Source organism: Pyricularia pennisetigena, chromosome 1, assembly GCF_004337985.1.
Source record: "Pyricularia pennisetigena strain Br36 chromosome 1, whole genome shotgun sequence".
Classification (NCBI taxonomy): domain Eukaryota; kingdom Fungi; phylum Ascomycota; class Sordariomycetes; order Magnaporthales; family Pyriculariaceae; genus Pyricularia; species Pyricularia pennisetigena.
The window spans coordinates 2,884,165-2,905,963 of record NC_043740.1 but is presented as its reverse complement, the minus strand read 5'-3'; the positions used below and the strand labels follow the sequence as shown (position 1 = coordinate 2,905,963).

The window sequence follows — 21,799 nt, the reverse complement described above, 5'->3', positions numbered from 1 at the left end:
TCCTTCACAAACCGGTGCCTTGAGTGCTTCCACTTTGCGCTGGAGGGCGACAATATGTCAGCTCGCGGAATCCAGGCACCGCTTTGGTAGCAACACTACCAAAGTCGTTTAGAACCATCTTGATCTCGCCAAAATAGTCGACATCGCCATCCTGTTTGAAGCCCACACCCTTGAACAGCGCTATGCTCGCTTGGTTGTCAGCCTTGATCTTGACCATGAACTTGCGCAAGCTGGGCTCGCCCGTAACACCGTGGTGCTCTTGTAGGATTGGCTTTAAATTGCAGCAGATGTAGTGCATGAAAGCATCCACGGCCGCTTTTCCGATCCCCTTGCCGCGCTGGGACATATCGGCCACCATGACGTCGATCTCGCCGACGTATTCTGCCGTCTCTGTGCTGGTCGTCTGCTGATCGTTATCTTCCTCTTCGTCCCAGGGATACAGGAAAAAGTTAATGTCGCCAATCATCTTATCGGGCGAGTCGCATTGTCCCGCCTCCACCCCGTCTTCTTCCGCCTTTGCTGGCTGGCAGAGGATAAAGGTGAGTTTGTCATGCGAATCCCGCCATGACTGCTGGTTCTCATACTCCTCTTCGAGCGTCAGGGGCTCCGAGGCCGTGGCCTCCTGTATTGCCTGGGGTTCGAGGGAGAGGAAGATATCGCCAATGTTAGGAGTCCGACCATCTCAATTGTGTAGGCACCAACTTACGGGGTCCTCCATCCATCGGTGGTAGGTGACAACATGGTGTTTATCATACGGGACCAGAAGGATTTGGTCAGTAGAAATTGCTGGGAGGGAGAATAGTGGGGTAAGTAACAAAGATACCAAAATCTGGTTCAATGAACAAGGATCTCAGATCGTACCTGTATCTTTGTTGAGTTTCATTTCGCATCACAAGATTTGCTTGATTGTAACCCCGTCGGTATAAGCGTGTAAATAAGGGGATGTTCTGTCACGGTAAACATGACGCTGTAAGTGAAATTCTGTAGCGTGGTGGAAACGACTGCACGTGTCGTAAGTGGTGGATGGAATTAGAGTCGTGGGAACAAGCGGGGACACATCCAGTTATGTCCTCTCAAATGTAAACTCGGGTGACCTCCCAAGTGTTTTCTTTTTTTTTAAAATCAAAAAATAAAAAAAAAGTTATGGTATACACATCTAGCAGCGCCGGTACGTTCCACCAAATCTTACATATTTGTACACATTACAACAAGTTAAAGGCCGAGCAGTGAATTACCTACCGCTCGACAATAAGGGCCGGGAACAGCCCCGAATGCGCACCCGAGGATCCCAAGGCAATTTTTGGCACACCATACGTGGAATCGGCTCCTGTGCTGGCGTGGGCAAGAGTTCTGTGTGTTTCCTTAACGCCCAGCATGTCAAGGAGCTCGCTGGACTTTTTCGGGATGAAGGGTTGCAGCAAAATACCAATGATTCTCAGCGACTCGGCACAGAGGTAAATGCACGACCTCACTTTCAGCTCTGCTCCGTCGGCGTCATCCATATTGCTGACGCTCCAAGGCGCACAGTCGGTGATGAACTTGTTCGTCTGTGTGAAACAGGAAGAGTCAGCAGCGAAAGCTCCCTCTCAAACTCGAAAAAACTGTACAAGTCAAATGAAACACATACCTCAGTAGCCATATCGGCAATGCTGCGCAGAGCTGCGCTTGGGTCCAACTCGCCAAAGGCCTCGGCCACCATGCCTGGCAGTTGAGCAAGACGTTCTTGGAATGCCGAGTACGTTGGCTCAACATCGGAGTTGGTAGGCCGCCCCTCGGTACTGCACCTCTCGACAATCTCGGGAACGTTCCATTTCTTAGACCGCATCACGCGTCCAAGTAGATTTCCCACACCGCCCTGGAGCTGCCTCTTGTAGACATCAACCACAATCTTGTTATCGTAGCTGGCGTCATGGAGGAGACGACCATTGGATATGAGGAAGTAGCGGATCACCTCGACGCCGAACCGGTCCATGGCTAGGAAGGGGTTCACCACGTTTCCCAGCGACTTGGACATCTTTTTTCCACCCAGAGTCCAGTGTGAATGCGTGAGAATACGCCTTGGCAATGGCAGGTCGAGCGCCATCAATAAGGCCGGCCAGTAGACGCAGTGAAAGCGCACAATGTCCTTGCCGATAATCTGGATGTCGGCGGGCCAGCCGTCTTTTTGAGCCGTTTCTGGGGTCCAGTACGGGTAACCTGCCTTGGTCAGGTAGTTGACCAGCGCATCAATCCACACATAAATCGTCTGGCTCTCATCGTTGGGCACCCTGATGCCCCAGTCAAGCCGACTAGTGGGGCGGGAAACGGAGAGGTCCTCGAGGCTGTTCTTGACCCAATCAACCACCTCCTTCATCCTCGGAGCTGGCACGATCCATTCAGGATTCTCCTCAAAGAACCTTAGTAGCTGATCCTTGAGCGCAGTCAGACGGAAATGGTAGGTCTTCTCCTCCATCCACTCCACCGCATTTCCAGTCTCCTTGGAGGCGAGGAACACCTCTCCCGTCATGGGATCTTTCCTCTTCTCGATCGTAGACTCTGGATAAAAGGTCTCGTCGCTCACACAGTACCAGCCCTTGTGAGTTGCCTCGTAAATGTACCCTCTATCCCATAGCCTATCCCAGAAATACTGAACAGCTTCCTTGTGATCCGGATCGGTGGTGCGTATAAAAAAGTCGTTGTCGATCCCGGCCTTCTCTGCCAATTCAAGGAAGACTTCGCTGTTGGCGTCGCAAAGCTGCTTCGGAGTCATACCACTGGCGGCTGCGGCACGCTGTATCTTCATGCCGTGTTCGTCTGTGCCTGTGCAGAGCAGTGCCTTTTCGCCCTGAAGGACCTTCCATCTCTTGAAAACATCAGCCAAGACCAGGGTGTACAAGTGTCCTATGTGAGGCGAAGCGTTGACGTAGAATATCGGCGTCGTTGCGTAGAATGGCTTCTTGGCTGCTGCGGTGCTGGCCATGCGCTGCCACCCACTGCTATTGGCCTGGTGTCTACATGATGCACAGGTCCAAGGTGTTGTTGCGTGTGTTAGTGTAGACGGTAACCGCGACAGCTTTTGAATCCGAGGAAAAGTGAGGCGCCCCATTGTGGATAGCGCAGCTGTCGGACTGCTGTGACCTCCACACTAAAGGGTGTGATGAGTTTGAAAATACTACAAATGTTCCAACGCGAATTTGTAAATGGCTGGCACATTGACCAATTAAAAAGCCTTGGCACAAAGCTGCAAACGTCTGCATGCACACTTCCCCAGCTTACCAGCCAAGCCAGCCTTGACAGCTTGAGCTCCGAGGGGGTGGGGCCACCCAAATGGAACTCCCAACTTTCGACTTTGATAGGTACTGTCCTTTGCGCACTGTTGCCGATTACTGTGTCGACGTAGGTTGACTCCCATCTTTCCATGCGCGCGGTAGCCTAGGGTGATCCCCGCCTTCCAAAGTCATTTTGCGACTGATCTGAGCTCTTCTGCCTCACCATATTTTCCTTATTTAGCTCGAATCGTTTGCCCTTGCCTGCCTTTTTCTTTTTCTTTTCTGTATTCTATTCCTTTTGGATTGTACTCGCCTAAATAACTATCAGCTTCATACATCCGATAAGCTCCTCAAGACCATCAACGTTCAGCCAAACACGTCCTTGCCATAAATACCACGGAAGAGGACAAACCAGACAACAAAGACCACACTGAAACACTTCAGCTGCAAATCGCACAGCAAAACAAACCAAAATATACATCATGTCAGAGGACAACGAGGTCAAGACCTCTGCCGAAGGTACTATTACCCCGAACCGTCACCAACCGACCTGAAATGGAAGACACCATACAAGAAGACAACCCCCAGTAACTTACACCAAACCACTTTCCTCCCTTTTTCCGCCGGTGGACCAGGCGCCCAAGCCTTTGTCGACGGATACTACAAGAGCTGCTCGGAGCGACGCCAGCTCGCCTCGTACTACATCAACAGCAGTGCGCACTACCGGGGCGCCAACATGCAAGCCGACATCAGCATCAACGGCATGGTCCTCGAGGACCCGACCAAGTTCGAGGAGCTGCTCGAGAAACAGGCCAACGGCGGCCGAGTCAAATACGACGTCGAGGGCTTCGACGCGCACGTTCTTAACGCAAACTTTGTCGTCGCCATGCCCGAGAACCTCAGGCCCGCCCAGCAGGCCGGTCGCACCAGCCGCGACCGCGCCGACCGCGACCACAAGATCTCCATCATGGTCATGGTCAACGGCGCCGTCCAGTTCGGCGCCGACAGGAGCGCGCCCCGTAGGCCCTTTACCGAGGTCTTTGTCCTGGTGCCCAACTGGGATTCCATGGGACCCAAGGCCCAGCGCGGCGCCAAGAGGTTCCTGATTTTGAGCCAGAACTACCGGGCTATGTGAAAAAAAGGGGGGGAAATTATAGGAATTTCTCTGAAAATATCACAGCGCCGAGTCGCGGCTCCGCTTCAACAAAAAACAACAACTAAGAAAAAAAAAAAAGACTTCAGCTTTTCCTCGCATGATATCACGTGCCTGGCTGGTGTAGTCAGGTGCATAGCACGAAAGGGAGCAAGCGCCGAAACCGGACGATTGAAATGGACATTCAGCGTGTTTATGCTACTTTTCCGAGTGTGAAAACAATCGGAAGTCATTTGAATGCGACAATCCAACGACCACGGCATGTTCATGGTCCACATGCCGCCATTTGGGAAACTCCATGGCTTTGACAGGGTATATTAAAAGAGGCACAGAGGACATAGTAGTCCCAAATAGTTGGCAGCATGGAGACGACGCAAAATCAAAGTCCGCAGGGAAAAAAAAAAGGCCCCTTATTCAACAGCAGCTTATCGAGCTGCTAAACATCTAGACCAAAATGGAGGCGGAGGATAGGAGGACCAGGTTTCCGTGTCGATACGTAGATCGCAATAAAAACAAAACCAAATACCCAAATCGATCAAGGTTTATTCCCATAAAACCCCGTAATGTGCTAAAAACAAACAAGTAAATGCAATACGACCACGCTCAGACGGCCGTCGTCAATGTCTTCTTCCTCCAGTCCCAGTACCCCTTGCGTATCCGATCCCACTTGTCCCCAAGCCTATCGAGACACAAGATCGCCTTATCTTTATCCCCTTTCTCGGCGTATATCTCAGCTAGAAGGTCGAGGGCGTGCGTACTCCTGACCTCCTCCTTGTCGGCGTCGCCCAGGTCCGCCACGAAGCCCGACGCAAACTCCTCCACGGTCGCCAGCTCCCGCCCACCCTTTACCAGCACGCCGCGCAGGTAGTTCCAGGGGCTCTGGTTCTGCGGCGCGAGGTTGATCTTGGCCTTGGCATAGGCAAGCTCCTCGTCGATGACGGCGGCCGGCACGGCCGGGTCGGCCTCTGTGGCGTGCGACCCGGCCGTGGTCTGCTCCGGGTCGGTAAAGACGAGGAAGAAGCGGTGGCTCCAGGCCGAGTTGTTCCGCACGTCGTCGTCGATCAGGCCCTCGACGGCGCGGCGCTCATCCGGGTCGCGCCACGCCTGTAGCCGCCTGACGAGAAACTGGCGGTACGACCACACGTGATAGTTCTTGGTGTCCTCGGCCAGCATGGTTGTGATGAAGTCGCGCTCCGACGCGGCCAGCTGGGCGACCTGGTCCTTGTCGTCTGCTATCTGAGGGTAGTAGCTGTCTATCAGAAGGTGGCGGTGGTGCCAGATTTGGTAGTTCTTCAGGTGCTGGAGCGCGACGCTGTTGAGCCATTGGATCTCGTCCGGGATGGCGAGCCCGAGGGCCTTGATGATGGAGAAGCGATACAGCCAGACGGTGTAGTGTGCCGGGTTCATGGATATGATGTGCTCAGTGAGTTTGAGGCAGCGCGGTGAGTACTCCTTGCTTGCCATGACGGCACGGAGATATGATATGGCTACAGAAAGCGTAAGGGCATCAGCATCTTGATGTTCGCGCCGCCGGGAACCTTGGATCCCAGATCACAACACAGCATACCTTCAGCATAATCGTCCGGGTACGCAATGGCCGCCAGCGCATTGTCAGGCTCGTTCAACGGGATCGGCACCACGTCGTCCCACGCCGGATCCCTCGCAAGGCTTCCCACCAGCTCCCCGTAGAGCTCGCTCCTCAAGGTCGCCATCTCGAGCCTCCTCCGCTTCTCCTTGATGAGTTCCGGCTCCGTCTGCGGTGCCGACGTCCCCCTGGTGGCGAGCAGGCAAGTAAGCCTGGCACGCTTCTCGAACCTGGCGCGGAATTGGTCGAGGGTCAGCTCCCCGACGTCCCGTCCGGCGTAGTCCTTGCCCCAGCACGTGGGCTTCTTGGGCACGCGCAAGGGTAAAGACGCCTCGTTGAAGGCCCGCCACGTCTCGCGGTGGGCCTTGTTCCCGAGCTGCTGCTGTTGCTTCTTATGGGCGGTGCCTGTGCTCGCCGCCGTTGCGCGGCAGTACTGCGCGCTCGTCCACAGTTGGAGCTCTGGTGCCGATAGCCCGCTGATGCCGACCTTTTGGAAGGCCTCGTGAAGCGGGTGAGCGAGCTCGTACCTCTGTTGGCTTTGCTCGTTGAGGGTGCGCGGTGGAGGAGGCGCCTCTTTGGGTTCTGGCAAGTGGTTGGCGTGAGTTGGGTGGGTTTCACTTGAGGCAAGGGGGGGGGGACGGAGGAATGTTGCGTTCCCAAAAAGAGGGAGAGGAAGGTGGAAAGGAGGAACTGCAGCACCCAAGATCACGCACTCTCAGATTCTTTGGCTTTTGGGGCAGCCTTTGCTTTCGGTGGCATTGTTCTCTCTTGTGCGCTTCGTTTCTGTATTGCCCGTTAGACTTTGAACTTGGTCTCGAGTAATTTTTTGTGGTTTGCTCGGAGTGGTGGAGAAGCAGTACAGTACCGTACCTCGCAGTTACCGTAACATGCCGCAGGGAGCTTGTAGCTCCAATGCGGGGTTAGCTCCAGATTCCGATTGCGGGAGGACAATACTAGGGAATTTTCAGTAATTACAGAGAACGACCCTGCAAAAGTGCCAAAGCAATTGACTACAATGCTAACATAAAGAAAAATACCAACTCCCTTGCATCATCTGTTTTATCTATCACGACAATTCAGACCTTCCATGTTAGATGGATCAATTGTTTATTTATTAGTGTGATTATGACCTAGGTGCACCCTAGCTTAGTTGGCCCAGATAAGCACATTCGAGCAAACTTTGTACTTCTAATTAGCTTTTGTTGATTGGCTTCACGCAAGGTCTAACATTACCATAAATCTTCCATCGTTTCCGAGACTCCCGCGATCCCCATCTCCATTTTTTGCCGCTCCAAACAGCATCCAAAGACTGAAAAAGACTATACGTTCCCGATGACTCCATTTAGATCAAGAAATCTTGACGCCCGACCAGTCTCGAAGCAGGTGCATCTGCGTCGAACACGCCCGTAGTACCAACACCATCTACGGCTGATGTGCCGGCACGCCGTAGTCTGATGTGAAAGCTTCCCCCGCTTCTCTGCTCGTACTCTCCAAGCGTCGTAGTATTGTTTGCAAAGTGAGGCCAATGGGGGTTGGTCATGCATTACCGACCCTCCAAAACTTCCAACCTTCCCTCTCACCACTTGTGCCGTGCACACCAACAAGCCTCTCGACTCCTTCGTTTCCGTCTGCGTTCAGGAACTTCTCGACGTCAATTTCCATCCCACCCTCCTCATCTTCGTCCATCCCGTTCCTCAGCACGGCAGGCCACAGCACACCGACGCCGCCACCGCCCAGGGTTGTCCTGAATTTGAGGTATCCCTCCTCGTCTAGCCTCTCCTTCAGACGCTCCAGCTTCTCCCTCGGCACATCGGGCCTCATCAGCGTGATCGAACATCCACCACCGCCGGCGCCTGTAAGCTTTGTCCATCCTATCCCCTCGTGATCCACAAGCTCACGCACCCTTTCCAGTCTAGGATGCGACACTCCCAAAGACACAAGCAAGCCGTGGTTCATACCCATAAGCTCGCCCACCTTTTGCAGGCTCTCGACGTCCTCGTTGTCAAAATCCTCGTCAGTCATCACCTCTGTCGCCGCTTGGGTAAGTTTATCCATCGAGTCCAGTATCGAGTTGACAATCTTGGGGTGTGTTTCCCTAAGCTTGGCCACCTTCTCAACCTCAAACTTGGTCGACTTGGCCTGCTTTGTGTCCACTACAAGCAGCGGCAGCTCAGGAAAGTCCCACATCGGGGTGACGACAGGCGGCTTGGCATAGTCCAGCCGTTGGAACACCACGGCCTTGCCTTGGGTCGACACCGTATTATCCACCCCAGATGGGTTGCCATGTATGCACATCTCGGCTACAAAAGCCCACCTGTTGATGCGCTCGACCTGCACGCGGGCTTCGTCAGGCGGCTGGTCCGGGTGAGGTCCCGATAATGTCCTGATCTGCAGTAGGAGCGCTGCCGAGAGGCACGCCGAGATGGAGGCGCTCGAGCCCAGGCCTGCGCCGATGGGTATCGTCGACCTCAACGTGTAAATGCCTCCAGGGAAGGCTTGTGAACCAAGGGAGAGGAACAAGTAGAGGAAAGCGGCCGCCGCGCTGATGTGGACCTTGCGTTGCGCGTCGGGGGCCTCGCTAGATACGGGCTCAAGGTGGGGCTGGATCGCGTCCATCAAATCGGGGTCTAGAGATGTGACAAGGTCATAGTAGTACTTTTTCTTGCCAGGCTGCGAAAAGGTAGACCACGGCAGGTCGTCGATGTTCCAAGTGTGGATAAGGTCGATGTCTGGAAATCTGAGTGTGATGGTTCTTTTCGACTTGGACAGCGCCGTTACGAGAAGATATGATCGGAGGTTTATGGCGGCAGCGATAGCTTTCTGTATAGTCCAAGATGATTTGTTAGCCCATAGGTCAACCCCCGAGTATGGACGAGCCGTATGAACTGCCCGCGTACCTTGCCGTACACCACCGAGTGCTCTCCAAACATGATGACCTTCCCAGGAGCCGAGACCATGAAGGCTGGCATCATTGGGCTGGATTGTTTCCTGGCCATCCTGGCCCGTACACCATTACCGTTACCGTTGATATGAAGCTCCCCCACCTCCTTGTGTATACCATTAGTTGCTACTGTAGTTGGGGGCATGTCGTCTGCGTATGTCGCTCGCGCGACGTCTGTTTTGTATGTATGTCTAGTAGTAGTCGTCGTCGTCGTCGTGTGAGAATTTGAAAAAGAGGGCAATGATAGGAGTTAGTGGGTCGCAAGTCGTTAGGCTCTAGATAGGGAGTAAGGCAAGAGTCAGAATCAGCAGCAGTATGGATACTTCCGGGGGGAAGACCTATCAGACCTATATGTAGGTCGATAAGTAGGCACAGACACAAGTCATGACAGTCCCAGGTCGGATGAAACTGGGGAAATGGATGAGTATACATACGCTTGCCAGTGTTCGTGAACTTTAAATGTGGCAGCAGGTTCGCAATACAGTGAATGTAAAGGGTCCCGAAGGGTGCAGTGGGTCTTGGCTGATCGAATTGGCTTGATTCAAGACAATTACATGCAAGACTAGCTTTCGAAGAGAAAGGCTATATAACGGCAGAATGAGGAATTGCTGTCTCGGGGACAAACCAACCTCGAGTCGCACGTACAGCATAAACAAGAAAAAGAAAATGAGCGTGGCTTTGGTCAAAAGTTTACAGAGATGAAAAAGGAGAGATCGATTACTAGTCGCTTTGGGATGCCTGGATCCATCCATATGATTAATGCATGGGTAAGGTAGGTACAAAGTCAAACTAAGGGGGAAAAAAAAAGGGAGTGGTTTTGAAGCGCACTCAACAACAATGGGGAAGCAGACGACGTCGTTATTTCTTCGCTGACATGGGTTATGATTTGAGTACCACGTAATAAAAAGTCCTTGGTAAGCTTGGCCTTTTTTTTTTTTTTTTTTTTTTCTCCTAGGCTGCGTGCGCTAGAACTCCCTAAGGTAGGTACGAGTACTTGGAACCTGACCAACAACACGCGACCCTGCCAATTGGAAGAGGTACGTGGTAAGCAACGTAAGGTAGGTGCCGCGTGCGGGTTGACCGGGAGGGTGGGTGACTTTGGTAAGGTCCCGACTCGTCAATCCCGTCCAAAAATACGCTTCGTTCATCAGATTCATCTGTTGGGGTTGACACACACTTTGGCCTTCTCTTAATTACCTGAGCTGCCTGCAGTGCGGTACACAAGGCACTTACAGAGACACAGCGACGCTGGGGGCACAGCACAGCATAATGCCTTGAAATTTGAAAAGCCTCGTTTTTATTTTTATTTTATTTTATTATTATTTTTTTCGGCGAAACATGGACTGACTGAACTGGCATGCGCCGTGCCTCGTCCTGCCTCGTGATTGCTTTTCAATTTCTTTCGTCCATGAGTTTATTGTGCATTCTACCGGTTCTTCCGAATTGACAAGACTTTTGGACAACCCCAAGAGACCAATCGTAGATCTTATTAGAGACAGGGATCAACGATGATGACGATGATACATTTCACCGAACTGTACGTAGGTAAAGTAAGTTTATTGTCTATATCACTATTACTACTCACAAAACGCAGTATTGCAGGTGAAGTCGTCTTACGGTACTTGTGTACTTATGAGGTATAATTTCCTATCAACTTGCTCAGTTTCTTGTCCCACTAGGAAAAAAGTTTTCCTGACGAAAGCACAGAAGCGGATGCACCTTGGCTCAGCGCACTAGGTCTAGCAGTAGCACCACACACACCCAAGCTGAAAACATCCAACCCAACTCCCGATAAACGTGGGCGGGAACATCCTAACCGCATCAGTATGTTTTCCTCCCTCGAAGTGGAGGGTAGCCACGCTATCGGAGAGCAACCTTCCCCACTCACCAGTCATGGGTAGATAATAAAACTAATCCTGCATGCCATTCGGCTATAATTGATATCGTGTTTTGCCCAGACCAACGTAACATTTTAGCAATTCGCTTCATTGGGCTATCAATGTTTATAAATATACAGAAACAAGAGGATGTGGATTTAATTTTTAAATGCACTCTATACTCCATGGATGATATATCTTTGTAAAAATAATAATAATAATAACAATAGGCGTTCTCATCGATGCAATGATTTCATTTTCGATCAGCAAACCGTTTCCCATTCTCTTAATTGATCTTCCATTCTAATTCTCCGCGACTGGTCCAACATTTGCTTTCCTCAGCTACCCAAGTTTCCCCTCTGTTATTTTTCACCTTGATCACCCCTACCACTTCCATTCGCTATTCAGCTCTCCATTGTTACAGCCCTTTCCTTGGCCTTCGCCGGCGTCCACGCCGATAGCGGCGGTTTTGCCGGCACGTGCGGCAGGTCTAGTCTGGAGGGCCTTATCCTCGTATCAGAGTGTAATAAAGGACTAAGCGGCGGCCCCGATAATGAGGCTACTATACAAGAAACTGTGGATTTGAGTAAGTTTTCACCGGTCTCCATGCAAATTTAGAACGTTTTGAACCCATACTAAGACGTCGGAGACAAACAATAGTTTTCCGACATGTACCAACTTTTATTGACCTCCAAAGGTCGCACAACAAGACACAAAAGTACCTGCATTTCGAGCACAGTTGGGGGCTGTTCTGATTCGCTCGCCGATCGTCTCCATGGGTTGACGCGAGCGGGTGCCGGCCATATCCGCGAACCCCACAAGCGACCTTCCCGTACCCTCCTCTCTATAATGATCCTCATAATACTTGTAGATATGGCACGAAACCTCGACAGGCGCGAACCTAATGTACAACAGGATTTGCCTCCCGTTCCAAACTCCCGGTGTTCTGTGTGCTTCGCCCATGCTGCTTCTCCCCACCCCGCCCATGGCCAAGGTGGCTCTGCTTACTGTGTTGCAGGCTATATTTACAGAAATCACTGGCATTAGTCATTAACGGGGGCTTTCGCCTTTTTGCGGTGTTTTTAGTGCAACACTTACCGTCGACCAACGCAATACGGCACCAAAAACGTGAGCAAAGGCGAGGTGCATACCAGGTCACAGTCACGGCACGCAAGCGATGCGGCACGGTGGTTCACACACCATTCCCGTTGTTGCGGAGTAAACTGGCCGCAGGGCATTGAAATAAGCGCTGCCATAGTCCAGTCGTAATCATAGTTCGCGTGCCACAACGTTACTGACTCGGAACTTTGCATGAACAAAGAACCCATATTGCCGTTGAGGGTGGTCTTGTGATGATATTAGGCAGCCGGCGAAGAACCTACTACGTAGGTCCAATTGACAAACAGGAACTAGACTAGAGAGTAATATTAAATCCAGTACACTGATATCCTGAGAAAAGGGCCAGACACGATTCTATGCGATGTTTGGAGGTTGGACAAAATAACAATGGTAATAATAAAAAAGACACGGACGATACTGTGTCACAAGGCACCTTATCATCGGAGAACACTGATTGCACTTCCTTAAAGTCCAGACAAACGCCAATGGGTATCATAAAACCAGGAAATACAAACAAGGAACCATCTCACAGCTCGTCATCTTCATCATCGTCGTCAAACAAGAATATTGCTGACTGCCTCTTAGTCGTGACCAGCCCTGGTTCACGTTCAATCTTGCTCATATCCTCGTCCTTCACCTTGACCGCATCACAATCATCCGGGTCGCTCTCGGTCTCATCATTCATCGGTGCCATCTTCACTTTTGAGTCGGCAACCCCCGCTTCGGTTTTGATGGGAACCTCGGATTTGGTCTGAAATTCCTCGATACCAATCATTCCATTCTCCTCCAGTACTTCGGTCTTTATGCGGGCTGAAGCCGAATCTGTCTTGACTTCGGGTTCATTTTTGACTAGTTTCTTTGCCTCGCCAGCCAGGGTTGTCTTGAGCAGCTCAGACTCCCTTCGTTTGTAGAATATATCGAGGCAGTTCCTCCGCTGCTCTTGTGTCCAGCTCTCTACCACCAATGCAAAATCTATAGCATTGCTGAAGCCGAACTCCTTCGCCATGGAGCAGAACTGTCGCAGTCTCACATCTTGTGGAGGGTTATATCGCAGCCGAGGTCGGAACCATGTTTCGGGACGCTTGCTCTGCCAGTCATCACCTTCTCCCATCTCGTCCACATCCCAAGCCTCCCGATCATGCTTGTATAGCGAATTCGCGTCAACATCTTGACTGTCAGCAAACAGGACTTTGAGCGCTTCCTTCTCATCAATCTCGTGATCTCTCTCGGCCTTGCGAGACAATTGAGCTTCAACTTTGCTGGTGCCAACGACCTCGGCATTGTCGTGCGTGTAGCCCACTCCCGCCGAGGACAAAATGGCTTGTATGGCGTCATGAGCAGAAGATAGTTGTTGGTTCTCACCACCTGATTTAATATGGGTTTTGGACGTGAGGAAGTCGGCGAGTTGGCTTGCTCCACGCTCTTCTGCGTCGCCACTGGCCCCCGGTTCTAACTTGATCGGGATGCCTGCCTCCTCACTATCCTTGATGGCAGACTCAATATCGATGTCTTGCAGATATACTCCAACCTTGGCCTCTGCGACATTCGTCTTGTTGACAATATCCCGTAGCACTACTCGGTCGGGACGGAATGTAAAGATGTTTTCGAGTCCGAATATTTCTCCCTTGCGAGAGTTGTCTTGTTGTACACCAGTAAAATATCGTCTGAAGCATAAAAATATCAGCCTACGAGGTCATAATAGAAAGCGGATCTCCCTGTTTGCCATTTTCACGGTAGCAAAACCGTTTCGAAACAAAACTACCTTTCACTTGAAGCATTATAGCCAATGTTGGCTTGTTGCTGCTTGTATATTTGCCGCGCGTAGACGATCTCTTCGATGGTTCCTTGCGAGACCAGGCGGAATACGTCGACGTCTCGAGTCTGGGTCAAATTATTAGCTCTAGTTCCACAACAAGACTGCCATGGATATGAGCAGCGGCAACCACAAACCTGGCCAATTCGATAAGCTCGATCCTGAGCCTGAAGATCCCATGACGGGTTCCAGTGCGGATCAAAGATGACGACCTTATTGGCCGACGTGATGTTCAGACCTACACCGCCCGCCTTCGTAGAGATGAGAAAGACAAACTGCTGAGGGTCTGAGTTGAAATCATCAACAACCTGCTGTCTCTCCTCGATTGCTAATGATCCATCCAGGTAGCTGTAACTATAGTGGGTAGTTTGAAAAAGCGCGCGAAGGACTTGTAGCAGTTTGACGCTATGGGAGAAGACAAGGACTTTGTCGCCGTTTGCCTCCCAAAACTTGAGCAGGTCCTTCAAGACTCTCCATTTGCCGCAGAATTCCGGGTCCATTTGTATGAGCGGAGAGTCGCGGAGCTTGTAAAGTTGCTCCCACTTGTCAGGCACGCAAATACGGAGCCTAGCCAGATGCTTCTCAGCCTTGTCTCCGGGTTCGCCAATCTTTGGCACAATCAGCGTGAGATGGTTGGCCAGATTCTGCAAGGTTAGAATACAAGGAAAGACGAGCCTATTCCATGTGCGCCCATCCGACAAGCGTGCATAATGGCAATGCCCCCTTTTCTCTCCTGATCCGCAATCGCATGGCTCATCAGACCGTCGGACAAGCTCAACCTCTTCAGATGCGATGAATCTTTCGTAAGCGGCGGTTTGGAGATCAGTTAGCGGACAAAAGATTACCCTGTCTCGCTTCTTCGGCAATTGATGCGCAATCAAAGACTTCATGCGACGAAGAAAGTAGTCCGGAAGAAGATTCTGTACCAACTTCCTGGCTGTCTTTCTTGCCATGCTCAGCTCCTGGAGTGTGGCATTGTGGGATTGGCCCAGAGTAAGAGGCCTGCTGATGGAGGTTGTCCATTCTCCAAAGGTCCCAAAGCGCCCAGGGTTTGTCCAGTTCAGGAGTGTCCACAGCTCCTCGTACTTGTTCTGGATGGCCGTGCCCGTCAAGCCGATGCGACAAAGTGCGTTGACCTCAGTCATTGCTTTTGTGATCTCGGAGCGCCGCTCCTTGATGTTATGACATTCGTCGACAACCACGGCATCCCAACTGACAGTGTTTACACGCTCCTTCTGCAGCCTGTAAGTGGCCGGGGTCGTAAGCATTACCTCAAGTCGACCTGACTTTGCAGTATCAAGTACATCGTCTTTGCCGAAACCATGATAGGACTCGACCTTCCACCAACCCCATCGCGCCAGTTCTTGCCTCCAGTTCTCCATTACGGAGCTGGGACAGACAATCAGCACTTTGTAATACCGCCGACCCAGCCTCTTGACCTTACGCATCCGCTTCGAGTCCCGAAAGTCACCGGTTTTCCCAAATGCGGCTGTGAGGAACGCAGCAACCTGAACCGTCTTGCCCAGTCCCATGTCATCGCCAAGGATGCAGCCCCTCTGGTAGACGAATGCCTCATGCAAGAAAGCAACGCCATCGACCTGATAATCACGTAGATATTGAGCTATAGGTGCGGGTATGATACCTGCTGATCTTTCCAGCTCGATATCCTCGTAAGGACGACAGGGTTTGATCCTATCGCCAAACTGTGGTCGGACCTCTCGCCGCCGGCCATTATCTTCATCATCGGTGAAGTCAAGATCCGTGTAGTCCGGCGGAAGAAGCAGCCCGGCTTCCTGAAGCGTTGCGCGGTCCCGATTGAATTGCCTCTTGCGGTCCTTCAAATATTGTGGGATATCGGCATGGACCTTGTCCTCTGGCGCCGCATCCTCGCCGAGACCCCTAATTGCTTCGGCTAAGGAACGTGCACTTCGACTTCCTTGGTTGTTACTGATGCTGCCAGGCTCCGGCCGGGCGCTTCTCTTCTTTTTTGCACTGCGCCTTTCCTTCGCTCGTCTCTTCCTGGTCCTTTCCTTCTCTGCTTCCTCTTCTGAGTCTGTCCAGGGAATAGTCTCAATGGGTGGCGGGACAGGCTCAGCTTTGCGCTTACCAAGCGCCGTTTTAGAAAGTTGTCTGGCACCAAGGCTCTTTTTATCTTCGGATTCTGAGCTGTCTATGACAATCAGTTCCGGAGGCATTATATCGATTGCCGATTATCAATTATGCATTCATCATTGCTAATATGAACTAGCGGTACATATACCAAAGTATGGAATGACGCGTCTGTTGTTTAATTGAAAGCACGCGAGAGCAGGTGAGCACGCGAAATTCGGTTGATTGCATCGTATGGACCCACTGATTCTCCCGCATTAGTGGGGCCAAGTCGGTTTTGCCTGCAACGGAACCTCCGCCGTTCGTGTGTGTCTTGTCGCCGCCACTTGGGCTCAAACTTGCAGCCACGATCTGATTATAGGCTTCTGACGACCAGGATTCCGAAATCTGCGTATCGATATCATATCATCGCAAACACCACTCAGACGCATTCTCCAACCTCGTCCTTGCCAGAATTTCGATACTTTCCAACCCGCCTATCCGAAAAAAAAAAAAAAAAAAAAAAAAAAAATCAGGTCCAGCTGTCCAAAATGGGGAAAGCAGAGTTCGGCACGACCAAGCATCTGAGCAACCAGATGAAGGCCAAAGGCCTTCAGCGGCTTCGCTTCTACTGTACCCCATGCCAGCGCCAGATGCGCGACGACAACGCCTTTAAGCAGCACTGCATGAGCGAGTCGCACGTGCGCAACATGCTTATCGTGGGAGAGGATCCGAAAAAGTACATCCGCGAGTACAGCGACGCCTTCCTCAAGGACTTTATCAACCTCCTCAAGACGGGCCACCGCGACAAGCAGGTCCAGATCAACCACTTCTACCAAGAGTACATCGCCAACAAGGAGCACGTCCACATGAACAGTACCCAGTGGTCCAGTCTGACAGAGTTCGCCAAATACCTGGGTAAAGAAGGCATATGTCGCGTTGAGGAGAACGAAAAGGGCATTCATATATCCTGGATTGACGACTCGCCCGAGGCGCTCAAGAGGCAAGAAGCGCTTAGGCGGAAAGAGGCGCAGGACAGGGGTGACGAGGAGCGGGAGCAGCGCTTGCTGAAGGAGCAGATAAAACGCGCGCAGAAGGATGCCGCGGCTCGAGCCGCTGGGGAGAATGGCGCATCAACAGAGCAAGACCAGGAGGATAAGGGCTTGCGACGGGAAGAAGGCGAGAAGATCAAACTTTCTATTGGTGCTAAGCCTGCAGCCGCCAAACCGGATCCTGCTCCAGCAGAGCAGCCCGCGGCTGTAAATGCTGACGAAGAAACCCCAGCGAATGGAGAGGCCAAGGCGACGGACGCGACAACAGATACTAAGCCTGTATCATTGAAATTTGGATCAAAACCAGCTGCCAAGAATGTTTTTGCCTCCAAGAAAAACGCTTTCTCTAGCGGCGCAAAGAAAGTCAAGATCGAGCAGCCCAAAAAGATAAGCGAGGCAGAGAGGATAATGCGCGAGGAGATGGAGCGCAAGAGGTCAAGAGAGTTTTCTGGTTCAGGGGGGCCTTGTAAACGCCAAAGGATGTGAAAAGCTTTCTTTTTCTGTGGTAACGGTTTTTATAAGCTTGGAGTCTGGCGGCGTTAATATTCTCAGTTCTATACCCATGGGCGCCTCTCGCGGGGTTTGTATGATACAACCAAACGTAGAGGGGGAGGTACGAAATGACAATGACAACCATAATCATAATCATATCACCTGCGAGCGCGGATCTGAATGTTAACGACTGAAATTGAATGCCAACTAGGCTTTACTCGCTAATCACTTAAATCCCAGACCCAGACTCCTTGCCGATCCCAAAACGCCATGTCAAACACTCTAAACGTCTGCCTCTGTGGCACTTCCATCACGGCTAAAGGTTGGGAACGTCGTTAGCAGGCACCTCCAACAACATCAACCGCAACAACAAGGAGGACAACTGTCAAACATACGGGATGTACTGTATCCTATACTCGTCCTCAATCGTAGCCCTAACATCATCCGGCAGCTGGCCAGAGACCTTGATGGCATAAACCCCTCTGACGTAACCATCCAGCCGCTGCCACTTGGCGACCCAAGACTTTGTCGGGTCGGCCAGCGAGATCAGGCCCTCGAACACCTGCGACGTGCAGCTCTCGATCTGGTCCGTCGAGCCCTGGAGATGCAGAAAGTCTTCGCAGTTGGGACACCCTTCATCGTAGAAGCGCTACATGATAAATAAAGAAAGGTCAGCGACTGGGCTTCTTTTTTCCTGAGAGTGGTGTTGTTTGTTGTTCCGCGCGTAAACAAACCTGCTGGCGCGGTTGTTTATTCACATGATTAATAAAACCGGCAACCTTACCTTTTGGTGAACAACAATCGAGCAGACCATGCATGCGCGCAAATGGCGCTGGTCTCTGGGTGCAACGTAGCTCTCGGACATTGTGTTTGGTGGGCTTTTTGTCGTTTTGCGCCGACGCAGTAAAGCGAAAATCGACCAGGTTGGGAAACGAGTGAAGGTAAAGATGGTTTCGGGGAGCGAATCTGACGATGCAGCCAGCTCCAAGCAATCTTGACTATGGATTGAACGATGGCTGGTGGGGCTAGCTGAAGATTGAAACGGAGGCCTGTGGGGTGTGGCGCCTCAAACGGAGCTTTAAATTAACATGGATGGCAGCCGCAGATGTCACTGAACGGAGCCAGCTCTTTCAGCTCTAAACTGTGCAAAATCTTGTGCGGGTACCTTGCATCGCTGGAGTTGGACGATTTCTCCAAATTCATATTTCTCGCTGTGTTTCTAAGCTACTCTTGAATACTGCACACATACGATATGATGTACTAGTTAACTTATCATACCTAAAACCATTATTACTTCTGGGCAGGTTTTGCTAGGGGGAGAAAAAAAAAAAGAAGCAAATTAGAAGAAAAAAAAAAAAAAAGACCCCTTTCAAAATGGAATCAGAAGACACCACAATGGCAGATGTCTCAAGGACATCTGTGTCAACAAGCACCAAAGCATCACAGAATCCCGCCTCCAAATCCTACGAGATATTCTCTTGCACCGTCAAGAAACCAGCATATGCATACGCCCACCTGCGCGTACGGTCCGATGACCCTGGCGAGCACCAAAGCCTAGATGCGCTACAGGCCCGGTCGTACTGTGCATCTGCCATGCAGCAATTCCTGGGTGTCACGGGTGCGGCCGTCACTATCGATGTGCTCAAGGTGGATGCGGCCAAGGGGGAGTTTTGGGTCCGTTTGCCGAGTCCAGACTTGGGCCGTTTCTCGGCCGCTGTGACCTCATGGCCCGGTGCCGTGCAGTCCGGGGTCACGACTGGTCTGAGTATTTTGGCTGCAGGAGACTGGCTGGGGAGCCTTCTTGGGAGGAGCGAGCAGCAGTCGCTATGGAGTTCGTGACGTCTTGGCGCGTCTTGAAAGACGAATGGAACACGCCTGCTGTCGCGGCATCGATCCGACTCGGCCACCGAATCCCATTTAACCATTCCGTCGGGGTGAGAACTTCACCCAGCGGCTTGTGTATTCGTCACGGCTATGCTACAGATTTTGGCAAGCCCATCTGCCTCTAAAGCTCTTTCCCCAATCACCATTAAACGCCACACGCCAATCCTGAGAACCAAGACAACGCCCGGGGAAATGCTACCAACGATATCTTTCTTGGTCTATGCAAGCGAAGGATCCAGTAGCCCCACCGATCTACGAGGTCGTACAAGATACACGACTGCCAACTCACATCAACGAAGACATGAGTGAATTTTGTGCATAGGCCTATGATGGTTGTCAGTATGTGAGTGGCTCTATTGGTCCGACCAGAAGTACAAGCTTACCATTGGCCTGATGTTGGGATGCGGAACCGCGTCGAATTGGTGGAATTGCAACTTGTAATCGGATTTGATATTGATGTAAGCGCCTCTGTTTTCCGTCATGTCGCAGTACTTTGGCGCCGAGAAAACTAACACCAAGATACATCACGTTAGTCTTGTCATCTTGGATGCAAGTAGGGAATCTCGAACAACAAGACGCAGGGTCAAATCTCGTACCTGTGATACACTTTCCGTTATGCTCTTCCTCGTAACCGTCCATGCGCACCTCATGGCTTCGGATGATGGCCTCGAGACCGTTCTTTTCACAGAACCTCGCAGTGACGTCAGGGCCAAACTGCATGCCCACACCACGCTTACTAGGGCCTCTGCCTGGCTCTGGCTGAGGATCCGTCCATAGCATCTCCATCATCAAACCGGCCTGGCCTGGCTGACGCTGCTTATGCCTGTCGAGCTTCCGGATGTCGTCAAGGGTGACATTGTCATCTGAAAAGAGCCCTCCGTGGAGGACAAAGAATTTATGGCCGATCAAAGTCGCCAAGGGCAAGGCCGAGAAACTCTCCGAGAAAAGTTTGAACGTCCTATTTTGATTATCAAGGGAGTCAGCAGTTTGTTCGGTCATGTGCCTGTGTCGACTAGACGGATATTTTTGAAACTTGCCTTTCGTTGTACTTGGCTTTGCACTCTCCCTCAAAACCGTACGCGCGGTTCATGTCGTCTGTTTCGTGGTTTCCACGGTTCAGGAAGAACTGCTTCGGGCGGAGCCATTTGTTCGCATACAAAAGCAGCGCAATCTCGGTCGACCAAGAACCCCTGTCGACAAAGTCTCCGTTGAACAAGTACCAGTGCTTCTCTGATGGTGTACCGTTGAGCCTAAAGAGCTCCATGAGGTCAAAGTATTGGCCTGTATGATCCTGGGCGTTAGTGAGCTGCATCCGGAATCCCTGCGCATCCGCGATCCCTGCAAAAACCCTCGGGCGGGATACATACCGTGGGTATCGCCACACACGGTAAGGGTCACGTCCTCCGGGACGTCGACCTCGACCATGGTAGGCTCGTTATAAACAATATCCTTGACGGCTATGACGATTTGGTAAACATATTTCTTATGGATCTTCTTGCCATTCTTAAAGCGCTCCATCATGTCGTCGATGAACTCCTGTGTCATCTCGTCACCCAGCTTGACGCCGTCGTAGTCGGGTTCAACTGCTATTGAGGCAACGTCGAGGCCAGCGGCGGCCGACGGCTCGTCTCCAACCTCGATAGCGTCGTAGAAGTCGAGCTGGCGCACCACCTTTTGGCACTCGACCAACTTGAGCTTGGCATCTTTGTTGCCTGGGTCGATTTTGACACACGACTTGAAGTCCTTGAGAGCATCGCGGGGCCGTAATATAGCCGTATAGGCGATCGCTCGGCGATAGTATGCCTATGGCGCATCCCGGTCAGTACCCTATATCCGACATGCCCCGATGCGCATGGCTGCGGGTATCAAACAGGACTGAGCATACCTTGACAAATCCTGGGTTCAGCTCGATTGCCTTGGTCGCGTCGGCAACGGCATATCCATACGCTTCCGTCTTCAGGTAGGCCTAAGCATGGTGAAGGAGGGTTTATCAGTTTCAGTCACGCGAGCAGATGGGAACCAGCCTTGGCGGGGCATCACCAATAAGGAAAACAAAAGCAACGGTGAGAATGCGCACCTGAGCTCGGTTCGAATACAGGGTCGGCTCTTCCGGGTTCAACTCGATGGCCTGGGTATAAAGCTCAATAGCTTTTGGCCAGTCGTGGGATTGAAATGCCTTGTTTCCCTGATTCTTTAACTCGGTTGCTTGCGCCTTGGGGTCTGCCATCTTGATTGAGCCTTTTTGCTACACTACCTGGACACTATGCACACTGAGCCGTTTTTTGTGGCTGAAGTTTGAATGTCGAAGCAGAGGCGAACGCGCGCCGGATACAGCAGAACCTTGGGACCGCGAGCTGAGAATTATATTCACGGAGCGACACCGGGTCACCCTCGGCTCTTAGCAATATAGGCACCAGTAGAACTTTTTGGAAAGGCTTTCGGAGCAGTCCCTGTTGCGGCGGGGGTTGAGGGACTGCGCGGCGGGCTTGCGTGGGGCGGTTCGCTCCGTTTCGATCCTACTACCTAAAACGGTACTACGAGTGGGCG

At 51.7% G+C, this 21,799-nt stretch overlaps 8 protein-coding genes across 8 annotated transcripts; 3 read left to right on the top strand and 5 right to left on the bottom strand.

Annotated features, from left to right (window-relative positions):
• Positions 1–4: 4 nt before the first annotated feature.
• On the bottom strand, positions 5–3,085 carry PpBr36_07426 (uncharacterized protein; the record flags this gene model as incomplete). The annotated part of the gene is made up of 4 exons (XM_029894563.1): positions 5–631; positions 707–786; positions 1,310–1,547; positions 1,628–3,085. The coding sequence occupies 4 exons, from the start codon at positions 3,083–3,085 to the stop codon at positions 5–7; spliced, it is 2,403 nt and encodes an 800-aa protein (XP_029748546.1).
• Positions 3,086–3,730: 645 nt separating this feature from the next.
• Positions 3,731–4,383, top strand: PpBr36_07425 (uncharacterized protein; the record flags this gene model as incomplete). The annotated part of the gene is made up of 2 exons (XM_029894562.1): positions 3,731–3,767; positions 3,884–4,383. The coding sequence occupies 2 exons, from the start codon at positions 3,731–3,733 to the stop codon at positions 4,381–4,383; spliced, it is 537 nt and encodes a 178-aa protein (XP_029748542.1).
• A 621-nt stretch (positions 4,384–5,004) lies between these two features.
• PpBr36_07424 (uncharacterized protein) lies at positions 5,005–9,072 on the bottom strand (the record flags this gene model as incomplete). The annotated part of the gene is made up of 4 exons (XM_029894561.1): positions 5,005–5,888; positions 5,969–6,568; positions 7,567–8,806; positions 8,884–9,072. 4 exons carry the CDS (start codon positions 9,070–9,072, stop codon positions 5,005–5,007), a joined length of 2,913 nt encoding a protein of 970 aa, XP_029748543.1.
• A 3,377-nt stretch (positions 9,073–12,449) lies between these two features.
• On the bottom strand, positions 12,450–15,931 carry PpBr36_07423 (uncharacterized protein; the record flags this gene model as incomplete). The annotated part of the gene is made up of 3 exons (XM_029894560.1): positions 12,450–13,587; positions 13,686–13,804; positions 13,874–15,931. The coding sequence occupies 3 exons, from the start codon at positions 15,929–15,931 to the stop codon at positions 12,450–12,452; spliced, it is 3,315 nt and encodes a 1,104-aa protein (XP_029748540.1).
• Positions 15,932–16,375: 444 nt separating this feature from the next.
• Positions 16,376–17,362, top strand: PpBr36_07422 (uncharacterized protein; the record flags this gene model as incomplete). The annotated part of the gene is made up of 1 exon (XM_029894559.1): positions 16,376–17,362. One exon carries the CDS (start codon positions 16,376–16,378, stop codon positions 17,360–17,362), a length of 987 nt encoding a protein of 328 aa, XP_029748541.1.
• A 288-nt stretch (positions 17,363–17,650) lies between these two features.
• PpBr36_07421 (uncharacterized protein) lies at positions 17,651–18,332 on the bottom strand (the record flags this gene model as incomplete). The annotated part of the gene is made up of 3 exons (XM_029894558.1): positions 18,153–18,332; positions 17,764–18,017; positions 17,651–17,684 (listed from the first exon to the last, which is right to left on the bottom strand). Exons 1-3 carry the CDS (start codon positions 18,231–18,233, stop codon positions 17,651–17,653), a joined length of 369 nt encoding a protein of 122 aa, XP_029748538.1. The 5' UTR covers positions 18,234–18,332.
• A 410-nt stretch (positions 18,333–18,742) lies between these two features.
• PpBr36_07420 (uncharacterized protein) lies at positions 18,743–19,207 on the top strand (the record flags this gene model as incomplete). Its single annotated transcript, XM_029894557.1, has 1 exon — positions 18,743–19,207. One exon carries the CDS (start codon positions 18,743–18,745, stop codon positions 19,205–19,207), a length of 465 nt encoding a protein of 154 aa, XP_029748539.1.
• Positions 19,208–19,537: 330 nt separating this feature from the next.
• On the bottom strand, positions 19,538–21,479 carry PpBr36_07419 (uncharacterized protein; the record flags this gene model as incomplete). Its single annotated transcript, XM_029894556.1, has 7 exons — positions 19,538–19,576; positions 19,636–19,760; positions 19,849–20,264; positions 20,332–20,533; positions 20,620–21,055; positions 21,138–21,218; positions 21,330–21,479. The coding sequence occupies 7 exons, from the start codon at positions 21,477–21,479 to the stop codon at positions 19,538–19,540; spliced, it is 1,449 nt and encodes a 482-aa protein (XP_029748155.1).
• Positions 21,480–21,799: the final 320 nt, after the last annotated feature.